General features: G+C 43.5%; 1 protein-coding gene across 1 annotated transcript; it reads right to left on the reverse strand.

Moving 5' to 3' along the window:
• Nucleotides 1–255: 255 nt before the first annotated feature.
• Nucleotides 256–22,059, reverse strand: sh3rf2 (SH3 domain containing ring finger 2). The gene is made up of 11 exons (XM_085370195.1): nucleotides 21,826–22,059; nucleotides 21,037–21,471; nucleotides 16,282–16,563; nucleotides 14,245–14,340; nucleotides 12,831–13,214; nucleotides 2,340–2,461; nucleotides 2,020–2,190; nucleotides 1,513–1,787; nucleotides 1,166–1,425; nucleotides 677–974; nucleotides 256–597 (listed from the first exon to the last, which is right to left on the reverse strand). The coding sequence occupies exons 2-11, from the start codon at nucleotides 21,400–21,402 to the stop codon at nucleotides 443–445; spliced, it is 2,409 nt and encodes an 802-aa protein (XP_085226321.1). The 5' UTR covers nucleotides 21,403–21,471; nucleotides 21,826–22,059; the 3' UTR covers nucleotides 256–442.
• Between the last annotated feature and the right edge of the window lie 297 nt (nucleotides 22,060–22,356).

Here is a 22,356-nt window from a genome sequence, read left to right on the forward strand (position 1 = left end):
TATGTCTGAAAGATGACATGAAACTACTGATGTCAAGGAAGTATACTTTATTACCGGAAAGGCATTTCACCTCATAATTTCTCTAATTATGTACAGATATAGTTAATACTTTCTTCATGGGTTTTGACAAAGGCACTCACAATGCGTGTAACATGGGTATAAAACGAGGAACAGTCGTTAAGTGTTTTTTTTTTATGTGCAAAATCTTGTAATAGTACATGTGTAAACAAACATGCATGGACATTAAAGGACGCAACAAATATTTCCAGAGAATTTACCCATACTCTAACTCAGAACAAAAATAAACACCTTCCACCTTCCAATTGTCGTTTGGCAGCATTAACCTTTGCAGCTCTAGGCGCGTCACCAGGTCTATCAAGTCACTTGGCAGTTTTAAAACATGGTATTTAGAAATATACATCACTACAGAAGGAATGCACGGTCAGCTGAGGCGTTCGAGGGATTGAAGAATACTGCTCTGGAAAAATCCTGTCTGCCCGCTGCTCTCCTGAGTAACGAGAACCCGCCCATCAGGTCGCGGTCTGTGGACGAGGACAAGCTCTCCTTGAAGCAGACTGAGCTCTGAGTCTGTTTGGGCTAAAAAAAAAAATCAGTAATGACTTTCAAGACTGTATGATCAATCACTGCTCCAAACCCATAAATCCAACATACCTACTTGGGCTGAACTGTGCTGACACAGCTGACAACGTTGGCTGTGAGGTTGTCGGCTTCTGGTTAGTATAAAAATCTGTCATGGCCGTTTCAAGCCCCTTCCGGAGAATAGGACCTTTTCCATCTTTGAGGATAATCCCAGGTCCGTCCCTTCCCAATGTGAGCGATGGGGCCCACACTTCTAAAGGAAGGGGCCCGGGTCGGCTGTTGGAGAGAACCTGATTTCCTGACGACCAAGAGGCGGTCTGATGTCTTGGGGGAGGGGAGCCTTCATTTGTGACAAACCGCACAGACTTTGCCGGCTATGGAAATAAAACAAACTGTAAATCACACAAATAGTAGCGTGATTTAAATATATATATATATATATATATATATATATATATATATATATATATATATATATATATATATATATATATATATATATATATATATATATGCAAAAGCAAGATCAACTTTAATGACACTGATTTCATAAGAATGGCATTACCTTCTCTGTACTGGTCTTGTGCATGTCAGGCTTTACTAGAATTGACTGAGGGGTAGTGCTGTCCCTGTCCTTCATGAACACAGCAGAAGAGGGCGCTGCTGGATCAGTCATCCAACCCAGCGGTACGTTAGCATTGGATACAAAGCTGCCGCCCTTCTTCCTCTGCAGAGCAGGCGAGTAGCCAGATGCCTGATGTTGTGCAAAGTGCTGCGAGTTGGAGGGAACGTGGGAACTGCCCATGTGGGACGTGCGATTTGAGCCTGAAAAAAAAAAAAAAAAGATCGTCACATACCTGACAAAGTGCATAATTCAATCAAGCCAAGAGAGTGTGGTTGTTTGACACTCGCCTCTGTGTGGGTGAAAAACGCGCCTTACAGTCTCCCAACCCTGTGAATCCCCGTAGAAGGAAGGTTTTCCAATCCCAGTGGGCGACATTGCATGGTGTGCCCCGTTTGGCACAGATGGGATCTGTCCTGGTGAGTATATCGCTCCATCACCATTCACCTTATCAAGAGCAAGGAACACAGTAGGGTTCTTGGCAGCTGTGTGTTTCTTTGCAGATAAAGTGCTGTACTGCGAGGGCACATTAGGCGCTTTGGTCTCCAGCAGTCTGGCCGAGGTTCTGTATTTTGGGAACAAAAATATTAGTATAGTGATAGTGATGAATGTCTACTTTCACATTGTTGCTATATATGACAAAGAAAACAGCAGCAGGCCGTGACATGCAGCTTTATATTTCTGATTCATAAATAAGTGTACAAAATAGCTCATCTTCATGCCCACACTATGTTACTATCTGAACCCAAATAGCATTTAGCTCCCATTTCCTGCGGTCAGCGATCGCAACCTCTCACCTGAGCACAGGAGTGACGTAGTTGCCGGGAAGAATGCCCACTTTGCCCGTTCTCAGCGATAACCCACGCAGCCAGCCTTCTTTGAATGTTCCGTACACGCCCACCATCTCCCCTTTCCTCAGCTCCAGCTCCTCTGGCCGGCGTGGTTTGTAGGAGTAGAGGACAGCACACCTGAGAAGTCAAAAACAATATACATCCAGATTATTCAGCCCTTTTTTGGCCACATATAACTGTTTCTTATTCTATTCACACCTCATAGATGTGACATTATACATTATAATACCATTAACACACCATGACTTTTCAAAACAGTGACTCACACACTGATGGAGAGCTGCTGTGTGGAGGAGTTTTTGCCATCTGCAGAGGCAGAGGGCATCTGGGGGTTCATCAGAGCCATAGAGATGGTGGGCGGAGTCTCGCTGGTCATTTTCTTCTCGCTCTAAAATGGGATAAATTCAAAATTATCATATAGGAAGCAAAGGACACCTCATGGTACATCGTTTATTATTCATCCCGTAATCACAATCCCAGCAAACTTAACAGTGTGGGCCAACAGTGGGCAAGTGTGGGTAAACAGTGGGGCTGGATTTCTATGGGCAACCTAGAAATTCTAGGTCATTATATAGAAGTGCTGTCCATTCTAGAGTGCTGTCGGCACCATTTAGGCACTCCCAACTGGGGCCTGCTTGGGATAAGTGTGGGCTTGCCCTGCCAACACAGCCCCACAGTTCACCCACACCTACCCAATGTGAGCCCGCATAGGCATGTTTGTTGGCACATTAATAAGGAAATATCATACAGGGAAATGTGACCGTTATGGAGATACTTAAACGACAGACCTTATTCTATTATGCGGTCAGAAATATGAGCCTGGGAAAAACCACCGATTCAATTTGGAAGTTAAACTGATCCTATTAAAATACTGCAAAAGAAGTCAATTAGTGAAAGAAATCAGGACCTATTCCATTTTCTAATAGACCCCTATTGATAAAGAAGTCACTAAAAGTAGCAACATTCTGGTAATAATGTACCACAGAGCACATCTGGGCCCCAGTAGGACAGCCCACACTGTGTGGGCATACCGTGGGTACGATCAGGCCCACAATGGGCCCCACTGTGGGCCTCTCTTTGCCAAATTTCACACTGATACTGTGGATGTGTGGGTTTGCCCACAGCACCCCCCTCACATAGGCCCCAAAGAGGGCCGCTTGCTGGGATGGCTGTCTATACCGAATGCAATTTTAATTCACTTAACAGTTTAATGTCGACAATGTGGTAAAATGATCAGAAGAAGGATAATTTACTTGATTTTCTATTTTAGAATGTTTATTAACAGTAAAAAAACTTCAGGATGCTGATTTTTTTAATGAACAATGGCAAACATGTAACATGATCAAAGCAAAGACAAACACTTTTAAAAGAATAAAGAGTTTTTATCTGCACAGACCCTGATCTCTGAATCTATTGTCTTAATTTCTTCTGATTTTGTTGTGGTCAGCGTGTAATCCTGACTAATAACAGCCAGAGTTTATAAGGATATAGCAGCCAGGTTACATTTCTGTCTCCAGCTCTCTGCTCTGCTAATCTGCGTCATGGACGTATAAAATAATGGACTCAAGAGGTGCACATCAGCATGTTTGTTTGACTGGCCACACACACGTTGGCTGCATTCACACAAAATTTTCCAAGGTAGTGCCTTTCTGCAGGGCTGTGCAGAAGTGTGGGCCCATTTATTTCTCATGCTTTAGAACGTTACAGCTACGATGCAATCAGGAAATAACGTTTGATTTTTCTAAATCTCTGCTTTGTTCTGCTCAACACCGCTCCCTCTTTCGCTCGCTCCCCTGTTGAGCCAGGGAGGAGAAGTTTAAATGTTGTTGTGTTGTTAAACAGCGGCCTACGCACTTTGCTTGTTATGCCTTTAAGACAGGCATAATGGCACGTGAGCCTTCTGATAATATAAAGCAGTATTATGTAACTTTTACGCCTCCAACACCTCATTTTTGGGCACTACGTAACATGGATGAGAGGGTGTGAAGGTGCATTAACAAAGACCTGCTGCCATAGCTCACCACACACAAGGCTCTGCAGCAGGGGACCGATGTAAAAAGCTGAAGATATAAGAGCGTGCATGGAAGCAGGTGGCTATCAGCTGAGAACTTTTTACTCAGGCACCTTTCACTAAGTGGGGAAAAAAAGTAGATCTGCATCACAAAACTTGAGTACACAACAGGAGTCCGACTGGCAGCCAAGCTGCTACTCTCTTTCTGCAAGCTGACACTCCTAACACTAATTTACCTGTTGTTGTGTATAGTAAATTGCTGGTTTGTATCTAATACACCAATACGCCGGCTATGTTAACTAAATTTCAACTCATTTGCCCAGACATTGGCAAATAAGTTGACATTTGGCGTATCAGTGGTGGATGTTTATCTCTTACGTCAAATCAGTTTGTGCCAAGTGTTCAAAGACAGTGTGATTAAAAGCTAAATCATTCATGACTTTGGTATGTTGCCAGAATTTCACAATCGGTTCATTCCAAGAATGCAGCGCATTCAGTCTCTACATTTCTCCTCATTTCTTTAAGTTTCTCTTTTAATCTGTCACACGTTTGCACATAAGAAATGATTCATTGGATTTTCCTCTGAAATTCTTAGTCATACTTTGAAAAATGTAAACAGACTTCTTTTGCAGTGTATCTTTACAGATCAAAGCTTGTCTACTTAAAGCTTAGAGCAAAGAATATTTTACAGTGATGAAATCAGCAGGATGTGAGTCAAACAAGACTCAAATATGGTGTGTTAGGTTAACCTTTATAAAGCCTGGCCTGTGTGCTGCTTTTTTTCCCCTTTAATCAAACACATTAGTCTTTCTTACTTAAAACAAAGATGCAGAAATAACATTGCTGCGCCCATCTTCTCTGCTGATTCCTGCTTGTATTTACAGCACCACCACTAAACTGCTGCTCGAAGCTTTAACGATAGCCTTTGGGCTCAGAGTTCCTGCTATTACAGTATGCGGCTGGATGTTGCAGTGCTCTCACACTCTGTAACTCAACAGCACAAAGAAAGATGCATCTGACAGACGCATCCAGCACTGTAACCGCAGTCTCGCTTTTTTAAAGGCAGCGCTGTGAGGCAGAAGTAAAAAGTGTAAAAGTAAGGTTGCGTGCACCGATTCCTGAGGACACGACAGACTTCCATCATATGTGAGAGGCCACGAATGAGCATCTCTGTCATAAAGAAAACAACCATGTTTTTAAATGAATGAAGAAGCAGTATACATTATATTTGGACAAAAAAAAAAAAAAAAAAAAAAAAAGATGCAAAGCACTGACAACAAAGAATAACTTAATGTCTTAAATTATTCATCTCTTTCATGACTTTGTGTCCTATTTCTATTCTTAGGTTTTTATTTTAGCCACAAAGAGCCGGCTTTATTTATACTGCAGTCACGCTATGGCCAGGTGCACTGACCCAGCAGCTGCAGCGGCTAAAGGATATTGAAGGATACTTACACAGAGAAACTAACTCTGATATTAGTCAGGCAGAAAATAAAGTCTTATTTAGAGTGAAAGGTTGGCTTGCTCCTACAGTCTGAATCCTGCTAGCACAAACACGCGCATTAATTTAACAGGATATTAATCTGCAGCTTTTTGCCAACATCCTTTGACCTCACATGAAGTGAGACAGTTTGTATGGATGCCCAAAAAGTGTAAAACTAAATAAATTAATGAGCTCTTGTGAAATATTATAATGAATAAATGTAAATAGTTCATCAGTGAGGTTGCAGACGTAGAAATCACGTTCATATTTTTGACGGGGATTTTGATAACGAGCTTTAATCCCATGACCATCCAAAGTAAGTATGAGCTACTGTGTGACTTTGTGAAATAACGTCAGTAAAGTCATCAGCCTTGTCTTAACAAAAAGCACATTTTATTACATTTTATTGCCATGTTGTGGAAAAGAACTACTCTGCCTTCAAATAGTGTTGTTACTATGGAAATACCTGAACTCCAGGTCACTTTGTAAGAATAATGAGGAAATGACTTCTGGAGCCCTTAAAAACAATAAATTTTATTATATTAAAAAAGGCTTTTTGTTATATCTGCAACCTGTATCTTCTGAAATGATCATTTTACCGTCACAAAAGCAAACACTACCAACACCACGTCATAATGTGTGTCTAAAAATTATGATATGAGGTGAAAACATTCACAAAAGCTCTGACCGGACAGGTCTTTTCAGTTATTATGGAGAAGACTTCTAGTCAAGCTGAAGCTGGTTAGCGGATATTACATGATGTTTAACTGTGATCAAAAGGTGCTAGGCCTGCACAGAATCAAAAAACCACCAAACAGCACATGACACGTTTGACTTCTATCCAGCTTGATCTCGAGTCACCGTGGCATCATGCCGACATCATCAGGAATTACCTCGCGGGATCACTTGCAGCTGCACTTTTCTGAGGTTGCTCTCCACTCACTGCAACCCCCCCGCCAAGGGCATGATAGAAGGCACGAGGCTTTTCCCTCATCCAACCAGCTCAGATGTGTGACGTTGTTACGTGTTACGTCTTCTGCGTCATTTTCAATATTAACATTTTATTTGTTAAAATTGCACTATTCAAGTCTATTTTTTTCCTGCTAAAAATGATTAATGAGGCCAAAATTAGATTCGAAACAACTGCAATTTATAATTAATTTAAAGAGACATAGAACTGTTGTTTAAACATGTGAAGACATAAGATCTGTGCAGACTGATTTCAAACCTCATTTGATTGATAGATTTGATTGATTTATTGGTCTTTGGATTTTATTTCGAGTGTTTGTTTATGAAGTTTATATGTATGACATGTTGGGAAGTATAAACCCTGTCAACTCATTATCATGAATATGTTCTCTTACATGTTTATGGTTATGGAAAAGTTTTTCAATTGGGTGAAAAGAAGAATAACCTTGAACGCAGCTTTTGTCCCCCACCCTAGTGTACTCACTAGCTTTCAATCACTTTACAGGTTCGGGATTTTATTCGAGTTCAGTTTTTAAGCTTATGTCTCCACCCTGGATGTGTTTAATGAAAACTCCAATCAGACAACATAAATTAGCTGTGCAGAGGGACGAGTAAGCTGAATTTCAAACAGCCAGTTAGAGGGTGAGGATGATTTATATTATTGACTAGTCTCCCTCTTTAGTAACCAATTAATGCTTTGGTTTTTTTAAGCTAAAAAAAAAAAAAAGAAAAAAAAAAAAGGGAAAAAATCAATGACGAGTGAAAAGAGGGGAAAAAAAAACTTTGTGGAGAAAAATAGTATAACTTCCCCACACTGTCCCGCTTACCATTATTTTTTTTATTCAACTGCAACGTGTCAGTCTGTGCAACCTTCGTCAGGTACAGAGAAAAAGTGTTCATGCAAACATTTGCACATATATACACATTCAGAGAGATTCAGCCAATTAGGGACTCCTCCATGTATTCTTTAGTCAACTGAGTGATGCATAGTGTTTTTAGGAAATGCAAACATCACAATTCAAACCACATACACCCCAAAAAAATTATATAATGGAGAAGCCACTACATAACATTGAGTGCAAGTTCATCATTCAGTCCTTTAGGTGACAATATCTGCGAGGTGAATGCCTCTCTTCTCTTCACTAACAAGTCATGGTTTCCACCCATTGGAGGTACTGGAACATGCTCAGTGTCACAAAATCATAAAGATGCAGAGATCATGTTTCATATCATTAAAAAATGTGCTTCTACTGAATAATTTTGTCACATCGGTGAATCGCACTTTTATTGTTAACTTATTCTCCGTGTGGTTTTGCTGATATGTGCAAAACCACAAGGGCAATGTATCATTTATATATAATTTGAGTAAATGCACATGTAGTCACACTTCTTATCGGAAATTTTTTTCCGGTATGCGACTGAAAAAAGTATGTAGTTTTACTAGTGTTGTGACACTGGACGCAGTGTCCACACCAGTAATTTCCATTTGCAAGGGCATTCAAAGGGGTCTGACACGGTGTTCTGGGAATCCATCCTAACTCACAAGCCATCCTACCCATTGTTTCTGCACATGTGTACAACACAAAACCCACATTTACTTCATTTTTTTTTTTTAACCCATTGCCAATATTTCTTATGGTTAGGGTTATGGTTTGGATTAGTCAGAAGTCACCATCAAATTATAATACGGGTAGGACGATTTGTGAAAGTAGAACGGTTTCTCAGAACAACGGCTGACTATCTCGTGTTTTAATGGAACCACGTTGTCCTTTAAATTTCGTTCTTATTTATATACAAACAAAGGTGGGAGATTTAAAATGGGATCTGATTTCAAAATTTGGCAGTGCTTAAAAAAACAAAACAAACAAAAAAAAAAAAAAACCTGACCTCCCTCACAGAAGAATAAGTAGTTACAGGTCAGTTCTCTATCCCTTGCAAGAATTTAGATTTTATCTCTATTGCTCTTTCTATAAAGTCCTCTGTGGTTTTGCACAGTTGGCGCAATCTAAAAACTGACTTTTAGGAAAGCCTTACTTAAGTAGGCACAAGTAGCTAATAATAATGTATGTCTATCAGTATCTTGTCGACATTGTTATACATAACCCATGTGTCAATGAAAATAAGTGTTGTACTCAAAAATAAACTTATGGTTATTTTTAAATGTACAGGGTGGGCCATTTATATGGATACACCGTAATAACATGGGAATGGTTGGTGATACTAAAGTCCTGTTTGTGGCACATTAGCATATGTGAGGGGGCAAACTCCTCAAGATGGGTGGTGACCATGGTGGACATTTAGAAGTCGGCCATCTTGGATACAACTTTTGTTTTTTCAATAGGAAGAGGGCCATGTGACACATCAAACTTATTGGTAATGTCACAAGAAAAACAATGGTGTGCTTGGTTTCAAGGTAACTTTATTCTTTCATGAGTTATTTACAAGTTTCTCTTTGTTCACAGCCATTGACATGTCAAAGAGGTTAACACGTGAGGAGCGGATCGAAATTGTGTTGATATCTGGTGAACGCAGTAACCGGGTCATTGCAGCAGATTTCAATGCAAGACACCCTACGAGACGACCCATCTCCCATGCTACAGTCAGCAAACTGCTTGCCAAGTTTCGTGAAACTGGTTCAGTGTTGGATTTGCCAAAATGTGGACGCAAGAAAACTGTCACTAATGAAGAAACATCAGTGGCTGTCCTAGCTTCATTCAGCAAGAGCCCACAGCGTAGCACTCGCCGCATGTCACTGGAGAGTGGCATTAGTCAAATATCCCTTCGGTGGATATTAGTTACTCACAAATGGCACCCTTACAAACTCCAACTACTGCAGCATCTCAGCGAGGATGACCCAGATTGGTGCACAGAATTTGCAGAATGGTCAAAACAAAAATTGGAACAGGACCCTCAGTTCACGCAGAAAATTTTGTTCAGTGATGAGGCAAACTTTTATGTAAATGGTGAAGTTACAAACAAAACCATCGCTATTGGTCTGACACTAACCCACATTGGATGGATCCCTCCAAGACTGTTGGAACAACAAAAGTGATGGTTTGGTGTGGTATATGGGGTACAACGATAGTGGGTCCATTCTTCATCAATGGAAACCTCAAAGCCACTGGATATTTGAAATTGCTACATGATGATGTGTTTCCCTCTTTATGCACTGAAGCTGGCACGTTCCCTGAGTTTTTCCAGCAAGAGGGTGCACCACCACATTATGGGTGCCAGGTCCGAGCATTCCTAGATGAACAGTTTCCTGGAAAGTGGATTGGTCGTTGTGGGCCAGTTGAATGGCCCCCAAGGTCTCCCGATCTGACCCCCTTAGACTTTTATCTTTGGGGTCATCTGAAGGCAGTTGTCTATGGTGTGAAGATACGAGATGTGCAGCACCTGAAACTACGGATACTGGATGCCTGTGCTGGCATTTCTCCTGCGGTGTTGCTATCAGTGTGTGAAGAGTGGGACAAGAGGGTTGCATTGACAATCCAACACAATGGGCAGCACATTGAACACCTTTTATAAGTGGTCAAAACTTGTAAATAACTCATGAAAGAATAAAGTTACGTTGAAACCAAGCACACCATTGTTTTTCTTGTGACATTACCAATAAGTTTGATGTGTCACATGGCCCTCTTCCTATTGAAAAAACAAAAGTTGTATCCAAGATGGCCGACTTCTAAATGGCCAACATGGTCACCACCCATCTTGAGTTTGCCCCCTCACATATGCTAATGTGCCACAAACAGAACTTTAATATCACCAACCATTCCGATGTTATTACGGTGTATCCATATAAATGGCCCACCCAGTATATTCAGATCCTCTTCATTTCCTTGAATGAATAATAACAGTAGAAGCAAAGCTGTAAATGTAAGAAGCTAAAACACATTTATGTCAAAATGAAGATTTAAAATAATTAATTCATACTTTCATGTAACTTCATCTAAACTAAGGTAATACCCTCCTTGCTGCATTAGCTTAACAATCTACTTTGCCTAAAATGCCACTAAGCTTTTGACCAGGTCACCTACAATCCATCACGTGTGACTAATCAAAATCTGAATTTAATTCAGGTTTCCTGTTTTGTACCTCTGCACAGTCAAACAGTGAACTAGATTACAGATCAACTGCAGTCGTACTCAAACACAAAGCCTCAAAGCTCTTCTGATCTGCGTTTACCTAAACTTTTATCTGTCTATCTTCGGTCTTCCATCTCCGATTAAGCTTGAGATTTGAAGAGAACCGTCTGCCACTTATCTTGTTTTTACTTTTAAATCTATTTTTTCTGTTTTCGGAAGCACTTTGTGACTCTGCACTTGAAAACTGCCGTATAAATAACTCAGCCTAATTATTTCTGCTCTTTTATGCAGTCACTTTGCAGGGTGACTGCATAACCGCTGATAACAATTACAATGATGTCAGATATTCTGGTGAAGTATGATAGGGGAGTGAACTTTTTTTTCAAATTAATCCTAAAGTTTGCTCTTACATAACTGTGCAGATATTCACACTAATATGCATTATTTCATCCACAGTGGGAGGGAAGCTGCAAAATAAAAAAAAAAAAGAAACAGGCGAGAGTCAGAGGTAAGAGCCGATGGGAAGCGGCACCAAGAATAGCACAAACATGCCGTCTTGGTCACTGGAGAGCTCAGCCTCAGCTTCAGGGACACGGCCCCTCCGCTCCCTTAAAAAGGGGGAGTGTGTGGCTCGTCTGCCATTACAGGCTCGCTGATGTGAAAGGGAGCGTTACCTGCTTAGTGAAGAGGAAGGAGTTTGAAGGAAGGGCAGAGAGGGAGAGGGGTCTGTTATGTAAGCAACTTCACTAGTGACTCATCATCATCAGCATGAGAGCGATAAGCAGACACACTGAGGGACTCTCTGAGCCTCCCACTCTCCACATCTATTTCTCATTTTTTCCTCCTCCTTCTTCCCACTTCATGCGTTTTTTGTTTTCGCAGCCTGAAAATGTGTCGCGTTTCTCTCCCTCGCTCCATACCATTTTCTCGGACGCTCAGCTTTTCCTCTTCCTGCCGTACTGCCCCGTTTCCTCATTTCTTATCGTTCCCCTCCGCCTCCCTTCCTCTCCTGTTTCTCTCCAACCTGCATGAGGTTGAGCATTTCTGCGCTCTGACATGTGTAATTGCAGGGCAGAGCCGAGACGTTTGAAAGGAATCAAAGGAAATCGCTATTCTGAAGGGCAGGGAATTTGGCAGCGCGTTACATTATTAAGCCTTCCAGAGGCTTTCATGCCAGCACTGTACTCTTAGGCCCCGTGACTTGGTGCCACATCACCGCTGTTTTCTAATGTGAAATAACAGCACTATGTCCGGTTATTTACTCCAACGTGCTAATGATTTATAGGAGCTTTTGGGTCATTTCCCGAGTAAGTTTTATCACAAGCTTTCTCAGAAATGAACTCTTCTTGTCTTGGTTAAAGCTATGTGCAGGGACATGTTTACCAATCATGCCTCGCCCTGATATTGCTACACATTCTTCATAAAGTATGCAGCAGATATCATGTTAGTGCCGGAAAAGCTATGAACCCAATAGCCTGAAACACTAACATTCCCAAACTCCAGCCTCACTAAACAATGAAACAGCAAAAATCTTCAGTTTCAAGACTGTTAATGACTTCTAGTCTTCTAGAGGTAATAATTAATTTAGACAGTAAAATTGACCTGCTTTCTTCTGTGCTCCCTCAGAGTTAAAAAAAAATAAGTTAATGAGTCATTTTAACAATCCCATCAAATCAGAAGAGATTTCCTCTTTTCTCTCCTGCTTGACAGTTCTCCCTGTGAGGATTCAAACTCGCACAACATCACAAACCACATGTCCCTGAGATGAAGAGAGAAAAAAAGAAAACCCACCCTGTGGAACTATAATTCATCTCAGACGGGAAATCCTGGCTTTTGTCCCAGGACTCGTGATTAAAGACCTCTCAAAAGTTACGGTCCACTCACCTCCACTCCTCACTTCTTTTGTTTCCCTTTCCCACATGTGTCTCGTCTTAATGAGAACCACTTAATCACAAGGGCGATCTCTTTCTCACTCATTCCTGCAGCTTACAGTGTCACGGTTCCCTCCCTTAACCAGAGGCCAACTTGATCAGTGACTCAAATAAACACCTCTTATTATCGCACATAAAACCATTTCACCTTTTTGCCAACAGCATGTTTTCTGTTATAGCAAATCACTGCGAGCAAAGCCAAACCCAGCTTTAATTAAAAGATTAGATCAGAGGTGGAGAAAATAATAAATAAATAATAAGAGAGTTATGTGACTCACTTGTAACAGGTGTCTGTGCGAATCAGAGTGGCGTCTTCGCTGAGAGTTCACTCTGGAAGAATGAGAGTGGCCCCGGGTGGTAGTGGGCACAGAGAGGCGCTGCGTCTGACCCTGACGGTTGTAGCTGTTGAAGGTGTTGTTGTTGTCTCCTGTCTGATAAAAGTTGCTTCCTCCGGCTACGGGCTGTTTCCGTTGGTTGGAGAGGGGCAACGTGCTGATGACGGGCGTCTTAGCCGGGGCTTGAGGGACTCCGTAATGGGCAGTCCTACTGGATGCGTCAGTGGCCTTGTCTTTGCCCCCGCTCGAAGTCTGATGGTGAAATTCTGCTAGATCCCCCCCCCTCCGACTCTTTCCCTTGAGCAGTTTGGCAGCCACAGAGTTTGGCTGGAATAGGATGAATGCATAAAAACAAACCACAGTAAGAAACGTAACACAGGAAAATCCTCAGTCAAGAAAAACAATTCCTCTCAAACTTGCTCTAACCTGCGCCTGCCAACCTCTGCTCCTGCTGACCAGCTAAAAATCTGTCTAAATACACCCACTTATCACCGCTAGACTCACCCCTACAACTTGTTGGACAGGCAGGCAGCAGAGAGCGTGAGAAGTACCAGCCAATAAGCCAGGCAGGGTTGGATACTGCTGAGAAATGAGCCGCGCAGACAGACAGGCAGGCAGACAGGCATTGGCAGGGTTAATGCTTTCACTCTCCACAGTGATGTGCTGTTATGCCACCCAAGCAGAGAAAGCATTACTGTGTCTTTACGCCTGGCTGCACGACACGGGAAGAGGCTGGCTCAGAAAGGAGAGGAGGAAAGTGGAAAGGAGAAAGATAAAGAGCATCACTGAAGCAGGGCTCGAGGAGAAGACATGGGTGAGTGGGAGATAAAAGTATGCATGCATTAAAGAGAGGACTAATAAGAAGAGGGGGTATATTAGTGAGGAAATCACAGCAAAGCAGATGACAAGTTAGGAAAGTAAACAGGAAGTGAATGAGGCATTGACCCCAGCGACTGAATGAACAAACACAGCCTCCCTCCAGCATGGGTGAAGTTAATTCCTGGAGGCAGAAAGTGCAGAGGAAAACAAATGACAGTCAGCCAGCTAAGCAAGCCCCGCAACCCTGAGTAAGCCACATAGTCACAAACTAATGAGCAGCTGCAGACACAGCAGGGCTTCGCAGATTAGCTTTCTGTCTCAGCACTTTACAGAGCAGGAGTGACATTTACTGACAAATCAGAGATTTGAATGAAAAGCAAGTTAGCGTCCCGGCAGTGACCTGGAATTAATGGCATCCGGCGACGACATCCGCAGTTCAATTGATTACACTACCGGAGAAAAGTGGCTAACGGCAGGTGTCGACCTCGATCGCGCTGAAAAGGTCACAACTCACATCCAAGGAAGAAAAGAAACTCACCTCTGTAAACTGCTCAGGGCAGAATCCCACTTTCTCCCCCAGCTTGGCCTCGATCCAGTTTTCATCCACCCGCCTGATGAAAGTAAGAATGTCTCCCTGTATGACGCACAAAATAAATAACAGACTGAAAACCACACACAAGACGGGACACAAGATGGATTTAACAGAGTGCGCTTGCCCCAGAGACTGAGCACTCAGCTCGGAAACTCTGTGTTTCTCCACGAACATGTGACATAAGCTCCCTTTGTGTCTGCAGGCCTTGTCCTTTTCTGTGGCCAGCCTCTTAAAAAAAAAAACAACAACATTTGACCACCTAGATTGAGAAACAAAAGAGGCTCGGTCGAGGGCGTTTTAATGGAGGGCACAAAAGTACCCAGGCCCTTATATAACTGCCTCAGAAATCCAGGGTAAGTAAGAACTGCTGCAATGGAGGTCTGAGCCTCCGTTTCCACAAGTCTCAGTTTTCAGTCTCTGAAAACAGTGAAAAGAATAAAAGCGGTGATCCTTATGTAGCAGTCTTTGCTGGGGACTTCCTGCGCTCTTTGTATTCACAGATTGCTACAAACACAGGTTTAATATAAAAGAAAGCAGGATTAAGTTCAAGGGGTTAAGCATCAATTCAAAACTGCTGTTTCCCTGCCATGACAGAAGATAAGTCAATACACCAGTTGAAAGGCTTCTAACATCCTAGCTAACTGACAGATCTGTCCTTTATGCATCTATGAAATCTAAACCGAAGCAAGTAGTCAAACCAGCAGCTAAAACTATGACCGTATGACTTTATCGGTGTCTCAGATCATTGTGGAGGAGTTTTGGTCCACTTTTTGTTCATGCACAGCTTCAGTTACTCTGTTGTAGATTTGCTGCTGTACTGTCCCATTTTCAGCTAAGCTTTAGCTGTCAGCCACATGGCCTCACATTACCTCTCCACCATCATCTTGACAGCTGGTATGAGGTGTTGATATGTTGTGTTTGGTTTCCAAACATGGTCCTGTGCATTATGACCAAACATCCGCACACTGGTCACTGAACAAAGCATAAAGTCTTACGCTTTGTTCAGAAGCAACTTTGCAAACCTCAACTGTTTGGTAGGGTTCTTCTGGCAACCCTACCAAACAAGCCTAACTTGTTCAGTCTTTTCCTAATTGCATTGTGGAGTCTGAGATTTAGCTCTTGGGTTTGTTTGTTTTTTAGTTGTTTCCCTTGGGTGTAAAGTCCTGGAAAGGACTTTCTGTTAAACACACACCTGAATATATCAGACTATCAATGAATAAAGAGCATTTGACTATCAGCAAATGGCTGCTGCTTACACTCTCTGGACCAGATTTACTAATATGTTGCTCCATAAACTGGGTTTTGGTGTAAAAAAGGTGTTTACAGGGAGTAACAGATTTGCGACTGACGCTGTTAAACATGTGTCGCAAGGTGACCTCATAAGGTGCAAAACGTAAGAAGGAGAATATTTAAATCAAGCACAAAAACATTTACTGATATTTGCGACACACAATTTACTGCTAATTCTGCAGATATTTAAAGCATGTCTCATTTTTACCAGTTGATATTGAAATGAATCAACTGTGCCTGTGTTTAGAAAATAGCAAACACCTATCAGCGCTGTCTGGGGATTGAGCTCAAACGCTACTTTGCCCTGTTTAGTAAATCTGGCCCTTAATTCTATGGAAGCATTACCGACTGCACAGACCCCTTTGAAAACTGTCTTTTTCACATTACTGGGGAGCTTACTGAAATCATAAAGAAATAAAATACAGGTGCTTTTTAGCCACAATAAATATGTGAAGTTTGGTCCATTTGTACCGCCATGGTGGTCTGTAAACTTCAGTGCATGTGTGATAACTGAATTTCTAAAAACGAGGCTTGTAGCATATTTCTTGCAGAGGAACCTTTATACTTTTTCACTCTAGAGGTTCACTGAAGTAAAACCGATGCTATTTAAAAGGTTTAAAACTGTGCACACACAATTACCCCATGAACACTATATTGCCCTGCTGCACTAACTCAGCAGTCTGAGTGGCTCACCTTGAGGAAGCTGAGAAAATATCTGCTGTCTTCCAGATTCATTTCTTCTGGTTTAAAGTCACACAGTGCTCTGCACAGAGCTGGTGCTTGGAGCTGCTGGAGGGGCTGCAGCTGAGGTGTCTGGCTGACGACCTGCTGAGCACTGACAGACGCACTGCTACTGTCGCCGGCGTGCCAGTTGTCATCCCCTTTGTGTTTTGGTGTGATAGCGTTACCAGCCGAGAGGAACAGCTCTCCTGACAGATCACCTCTGTGGCTATACACTGATGCTCTGTGAGCAGCCTAAAGTGTGGAAGAAAGTCAAATTTCAGCTTCTTTATGTTGAAATAATTAAGATTTCTTTTTTTTTTTTTCTTTTTTTTTTCTAAATGACATCAGAAACAGCAGTATGCGACATTACGTGATGGCAGAGCTTCAGTTCATCCTTTGTCATTTTTTTTTTTTTTTTTTTTTTTTTTTAATAAATAGGACAGGGGGAATGAATGAGAGAAAGAGGGGGAGAGAAAGAAAGAAAACCAAAGGGGAGAAGAGACGGTGAGAAGGGGGGGGAAGAGAGAGAAAAAAAAAGAACTCCTGGGTCACCTGTATGGAGAAAAAAAAAAAACAAACAAAAAAAACAAACAGAGGAGACAGCAAACAACAAAGAGCAACATAATAATAGAGAAAACAAAGCACCATCACAATAAACTAGCTAGTCATAGATATCAATATTTACTAAATAATAAACGATATTGTGCAGCACGCAAGATAGACAGCGCACAGTGTGCTTTGAGGCAGCAGCCAAGAAAGCTTTAGTCCGCGTCTGTGAATACCCATGTGTGCATACCTGTGTGGATCAGCATGCTTGCATTCCAAAGGTTTCTCCATGTAATGATCTGCTAGGGAGTGTGGGGGGGCCACAGCCCCGTCCTCCAGGGTGTGAAGCGGGTATGGAGGAGATCAAAACTCCAGACATCCAGAGGCCCCCAGAACACAAGAGACCATGGAAGACCAACAGAGGGGCAGCCGCGCCACTGTTCCAGTAAGAGCTGAGGAGAGTCCCAGATGAGGGCTCGCCCAGCAGCCGCGGAGCAGAAGTCAGGGGGAGTTGCAGTGACGCGCCCGTGAGCTCCGCCGGCCCCCAGCTGTGCCTGAGTGACCGAGCCCCAGGCCGAGAGGCCGGGGGCACCCCACCTCCAAAGGGGCCCGAGCGAGCCCCAGGCCCCAGGCCCCGACAAGCGGCCGCCAAGGAGTGAGCCGGTGTGTACCCGGACGCCCACCCCCAGACACAAAGAACCACCAACACACCGACACCTGAGGGAGTCCGCCACCGGCAGGGGAAGTGGTGGTGGGTGGAGATAGGCCTCCAAACCTTGGAGGGCCTGAGGTGTCCCCAGAGAGGTGGCGTCTGATACCCAACCTGACATATAGACACAGACATACAGGCACACACAGACACAAACATCCATTCCCACCCTCATGCTCTCATATGCACTCACTCCACACTCAACCAACGTGGAGACAGACATAAAGAGACGCTGTACACACGATCACACTCCCCAAGCGTACTCTACAAACCGGGTCTAGGTACCCTTGCCCCTGGAGGGGGGAATTGCACCCAGACCCAGGTGGTGTTACCCTTTTCCCTGCGGTGGGGAGAGGCAGACCGCCCCGACTCCGCAGCAGCAGGGAGGCCCCACACCCCAGACCGCAGTCGGACGGCCAACTCCTCCTACTAGCCCTCCCGCTCCAGCAGGCCGCAGAGAATGGGGGTGGGAGAAGACTCCAAACCTCCCTCCACCCGCTCATTGTAGTGTTGATGCATGTGTGTTCTAAGGTGCAATTAAAACCCAGGAGGGCATGGAGCTACCTGCCAAGGAGCAGCAGGTAAGCGCATAGTCCCTCCTGCTAGCCCTCAATGACTAAGTGTATTTAAAATTGAGAGGTGGGCAACGACGTCAGGGGTGAGGTATACACCCTGATGGTAATTTGGACTCCGTGATTGTGCCCACCCCCAAGATCCTATATGTATGTGTAATGAGAGTGTGAATAATGTGAATGTCTAAGTTGTGGGATAAAATTGAGGCAGAGGCAGCCAGAAGGGGACGGGGGGGGGGGGGGGGGGGGGGGGGGGGTAGCCTCCTCTGCACCCTGGTGACATACCCCCACTCCAAGGCCCTGCATGTGTGGGTGGTTGTGGAGGAGCGGGAAGAGGGAGGCAGCTGGAGATGGGGAGGGAAGGAAGGGAGGGGCAGGTAACCCCTCCCTGGGGCCAGCTCCCCCGCTGACCCCAGTAGGCACTCCCACCCTTCGCGACCCGCCAGGGAAGGGGGGCCCAGGCCCATCAGACCGGGGCCCAGTGCAGTAGCGCCCTCCGGCTCCACAGAGCCCTGGACAGTCCACCCAACCCCACCACAGAGAAAACTACACCCACCCCACCATCCACACATCTTCCAGACTACATAAGACGGTAAACGCCCAGGCTGAGATCTTCCTCCACCTCTCCTGTATCTCCCCCTCCTGCAGAGAGTTCCTGAAGAGAAGAAAGCTCCTGCAAGATGTGACCATCCCCCCCACCAGTTGAAGAGCCCCCCAGGCGGCTCGACGCACCGGCGGCACCCTGCTCCAGGGCCGGGCCCCCATGCACCCACCCGCCCACAACCCCGGCAACACACCAACCAGGACCCAGGCCCCCGAGGCCCGGCCCGGGCCCCAGCCCAGAGACGGAGCGCCCCCAAAACCTCACGCCCATCCCGGACCCACCCAGGGGCAGCCTTAAGATTTCTTACATAATGTAAGATTTTAAAGATCCCACACTCTGCAATTTCATCTGTAAAAATCCCCGGCTATGACACATTTTAAGAAAATAAGTGACAGTTGGTGTGAGGTGCTACAGAAACACTCTGCATTTAATTTGTGCTTCATCTTGTAATACGAGTTAGATTGTGGGATGACAAAACAATTTTGCGCTGAACCGGCACTGATGCACCACTGAGATATGAAGATGACTTTTATATGACACATCCTTTCTTTTTTCTTTTTTCCCCCTTTCAAGATTGTATCAAGTTTACACTTCAGTTTGGAGTTTTTCGAAAACGGCACAAAAGCGATTACGCTGCCTGAGAGGGCACAAAATCTGATTAATATGGACTTCAAGTCATACTTAAAGTAACAATTTCACAAGTCTCCTCGTGATTTCCGTAACTAAATGCAGGCTACACCCTGAGCTTCACTGATTATTACCAGTGGAAAATGTCATATGTGCAATTTAAATTGATGGTTTAGGGATTTTGTATCAAGTCTGTAGATAAAGTGTTTACATCCACTTTACGGCCAATCATCGTAGCATCGGGTTACAGTTAATCAGACTGACACATACTGTATCCATGACAGCATTCGGAAGAAGCCAAAATGATCACTAACTCGGTTTAACGAAACAGGCTCAGCTTTCTGAACTGTGACTGAACTCAAATCAGGTTTCAAGTAGAATACTGAACTCTTCTTGTTTAGCTCGCACATGTGAGAACGCAGATTTTTGGACTGTAAAGTTTTTGCAGAGATGCATATAATACTAATTTAAAAAAAAAAAATGCATAAGAAATAGTCAGTTCACTGGGCTTTGTATAATTCCCTCTTCATCATCTTCTTCTGCCTATGGCAATCTCTAAATCTGCATGCTGAATTTGTTTTTTGTTTTTCATTTTGCACACAAATAAAACTGTCGTCCAATTTTTTCTGGTGGCACCCAAAAGCCTGCATCACTGCCAGAGAGCCAAAGTTGGAGGTCCAATTGGGTTCATAAAGTGGGAAAACACAGATTTTCTAACTTTACCACCACCACCACAGAAAACAGCAGACTTTCAGCATTAATTAAAAGGGTTTTACAAAAGCATTGCATTAACTGATTAATTTCACTGACTTTTCAGCTAAAAGTCTGAACTTTAGTCACATGATGATTGTTTGATTTCAGATCCACTGTGGTGATGTGCAGGGGGCAAAAAGTGTATAATTGTCAAAAAATGCTTATGGAGCTAGCTGTATTCATGTGCACTTTACTTCACTTTCTGGCATATAGAACATTTTTTCCCCAACTTGTTCTACGGCTTGGCCCACCTTCCTAAGAATGCCCATCATTTGTCCCCTCAGGGGCATTGCTTTAAGTAGAAATATGTTTTCTTCTTTAAACGCTTTATTTTTAATATATAAACACCAGAATGCTAAGAATATGAAGTACTCTGTTTTGCATGAGCCACAAACTTTCAGATGTATGGAGATTAGTCGAAAAATATCGCTTAGCTACTGTTGGAAATATAACCGAGCAGTAAACCACAGCTCTCCATGGAGTTGACACACATATTATCATCTGGTTGGTTTTTCCCTCCTGTTGCCCTGCATGCGTGTGGGTGTATCACTCAGCAGCACTTCTATAGATTAACGGCATAAAGTGCTATCTGTTTTTTCCCCATCACTTGATAATTATAGTATTTTCTATAGTTTGCTTAAAGGATCTTATCTACATCCAAGATTGATATTCCATCATATTAAAAATCCCCAAAGTTCAAAGGTTAGGTAGTACAAGTGAAAGGGCAAACACTTGCATTTTTACTACTGTGTAAAACCCTTCAGCCCGTATAGTGTAGTGTAGTGTTAATAACAAATAACTATACTTGTCAGTAGTGATGTGCAACACTTGAGTTTGGGTTTCACATATTAGTTTTTACAGTTCCACTTTGTTTCTCATATAGCTGTAGATGACTGGGCTGAGGCCTTACTCACCTCATTGTTCCCCTGCTTCTCTCTGTTTGGACTTTCCTGGTACTGTTTATCGTCCCTGGCTGTTAAGCTCTCCCGGGACACGGGCACTGCATAGCGGGATTTCTGTGTGTTCTTGCTGGGGCCCGAGGGACCGTTGAGCCCCTCCAGGAGCCGCACCAGCAGGAGGTTTGTCGGCAGCTCCTCTGCGGTCCTGGCCGGGACAGGAGCGCGGCACTCAGGGCAAAATAGCTGGTACTGGTCAGCCTCGTGCCTCTGCAGGCAGGGCAGGCAGAAAGTGTGCTGACAGGGAAGGACCTTGGCTGACGCATCCAGCTTCTCCAGACACAGAGGGCACTCCAGCAAGGCCATTAGAGCCAGCTCCTCCATTTTAAAACTTGTTTAAAACTGTTTGAGAATAGGACTTCTGGTACATCGGAAACACTATAATCCACCATTCTGAGACAGAAACACAGAAAGGAATGAAAAGCTGATGTAGTGAAATAAGTTACTGCCAAAACACAGTGAAGCAGTTACAACACGAGTGACCAATGTCCTCGCACATGACAGCCAGTAGAACTCCATGTCCCACCACATACCTCCAGACAGCTTTGATAAGGTCGAACTACAACCTAATAGAGCGCCCCACGCGCAGCTGCTCGCCCGCACGTTCGCCCGCGGTGCTTTACACAGGTGTCATGTCGGCTCACCTGACTCCACAGGTAGGACAGAACCAGGAAATAACACAGTTCTTCCATATTTGTTTACAAGAAAAACCCTCAAAGAACAAAAAAGCACACACGTGGTACTTACACGTTTGCTTCCTGCCAATCAGAGGGACAATCCATAAACTTCGACTATTTGGAAATGCGCAACTTCTTCCCCGCCGTCGTCGAGACGCGGTGCGCCGAGCACGGGGCACAAAGGGCACATCAGCTTTACCTTAAACCCGTGCCAAATATCACGACGACATTTAAAAAGAAACGCACCTGGTAGAATTCTACTCAAAACAAACTCCTTAAAATGTCCCAGCCGCCTTCGGGCGCATCCATCAGGAACTGTCTCGGGTTTCAGTGTCTTGACTAAGTTTAACCCTTTACAGCTGATCAGCTCGGCTACACCGTTCAGGGTAATGACACGGAATATTTCAAGGTGATGTCATGCAAAGGATTAAAATGGACGTTTAAAATCAAATCTCCTGTAAGACAAATGCCTTTTGCAATTCCTACATTTAAAAAAAACATTTATTTATTTATATATTTATTTTTAACTGTATATGTTTTGCATAGTCTCAAACAAATCCTTAAAAACACTAAAATTAAACATGGCAGACATTGAAGCTTT

Source organism: Diplotaxodon limnothrissa, linkage group LG2, assembly GCF_057381915.1.
Source record: "Diplotaxodon limnothrissa isolate DT_005_m linkage group LG2, D_limnothrissa_male_GT1.1, whole genome shotgun sequence".
Taxonomy (NCBI): Eukaryota; Metazoa; Chordata; class Actinopteri; order Cichliformes; family Cichlidae; genus Diplotaxodon; species Diplotaxodon limnothrissa.

Excerpts from the sequence above, each read along its gene's own strand:
- sh3rf2 (XM_085370195.1), bottom strand. The coding sequence starts at position 21,402 with ATGGAGGAGCTGGCTCTAATGGCCTTGCTGGAGTGCCCTCTGTGTCTG. Across the intron at positions 16,564-21,036 it reads AGAAGCAGGGGAACAATGAG|GCTGCTCACAGAGCATCAGT; the intron begins GTGAGTAAGGCC and ends TCCACACTTTAG. Across the intron at positions 598-676 it reads GTCAGCACAGTTCAGCCCAA|CCCAAACAGACTCAGAGCTC; the intron begins GTAGGTATGTTG and ends TTTTTTTTTTAG.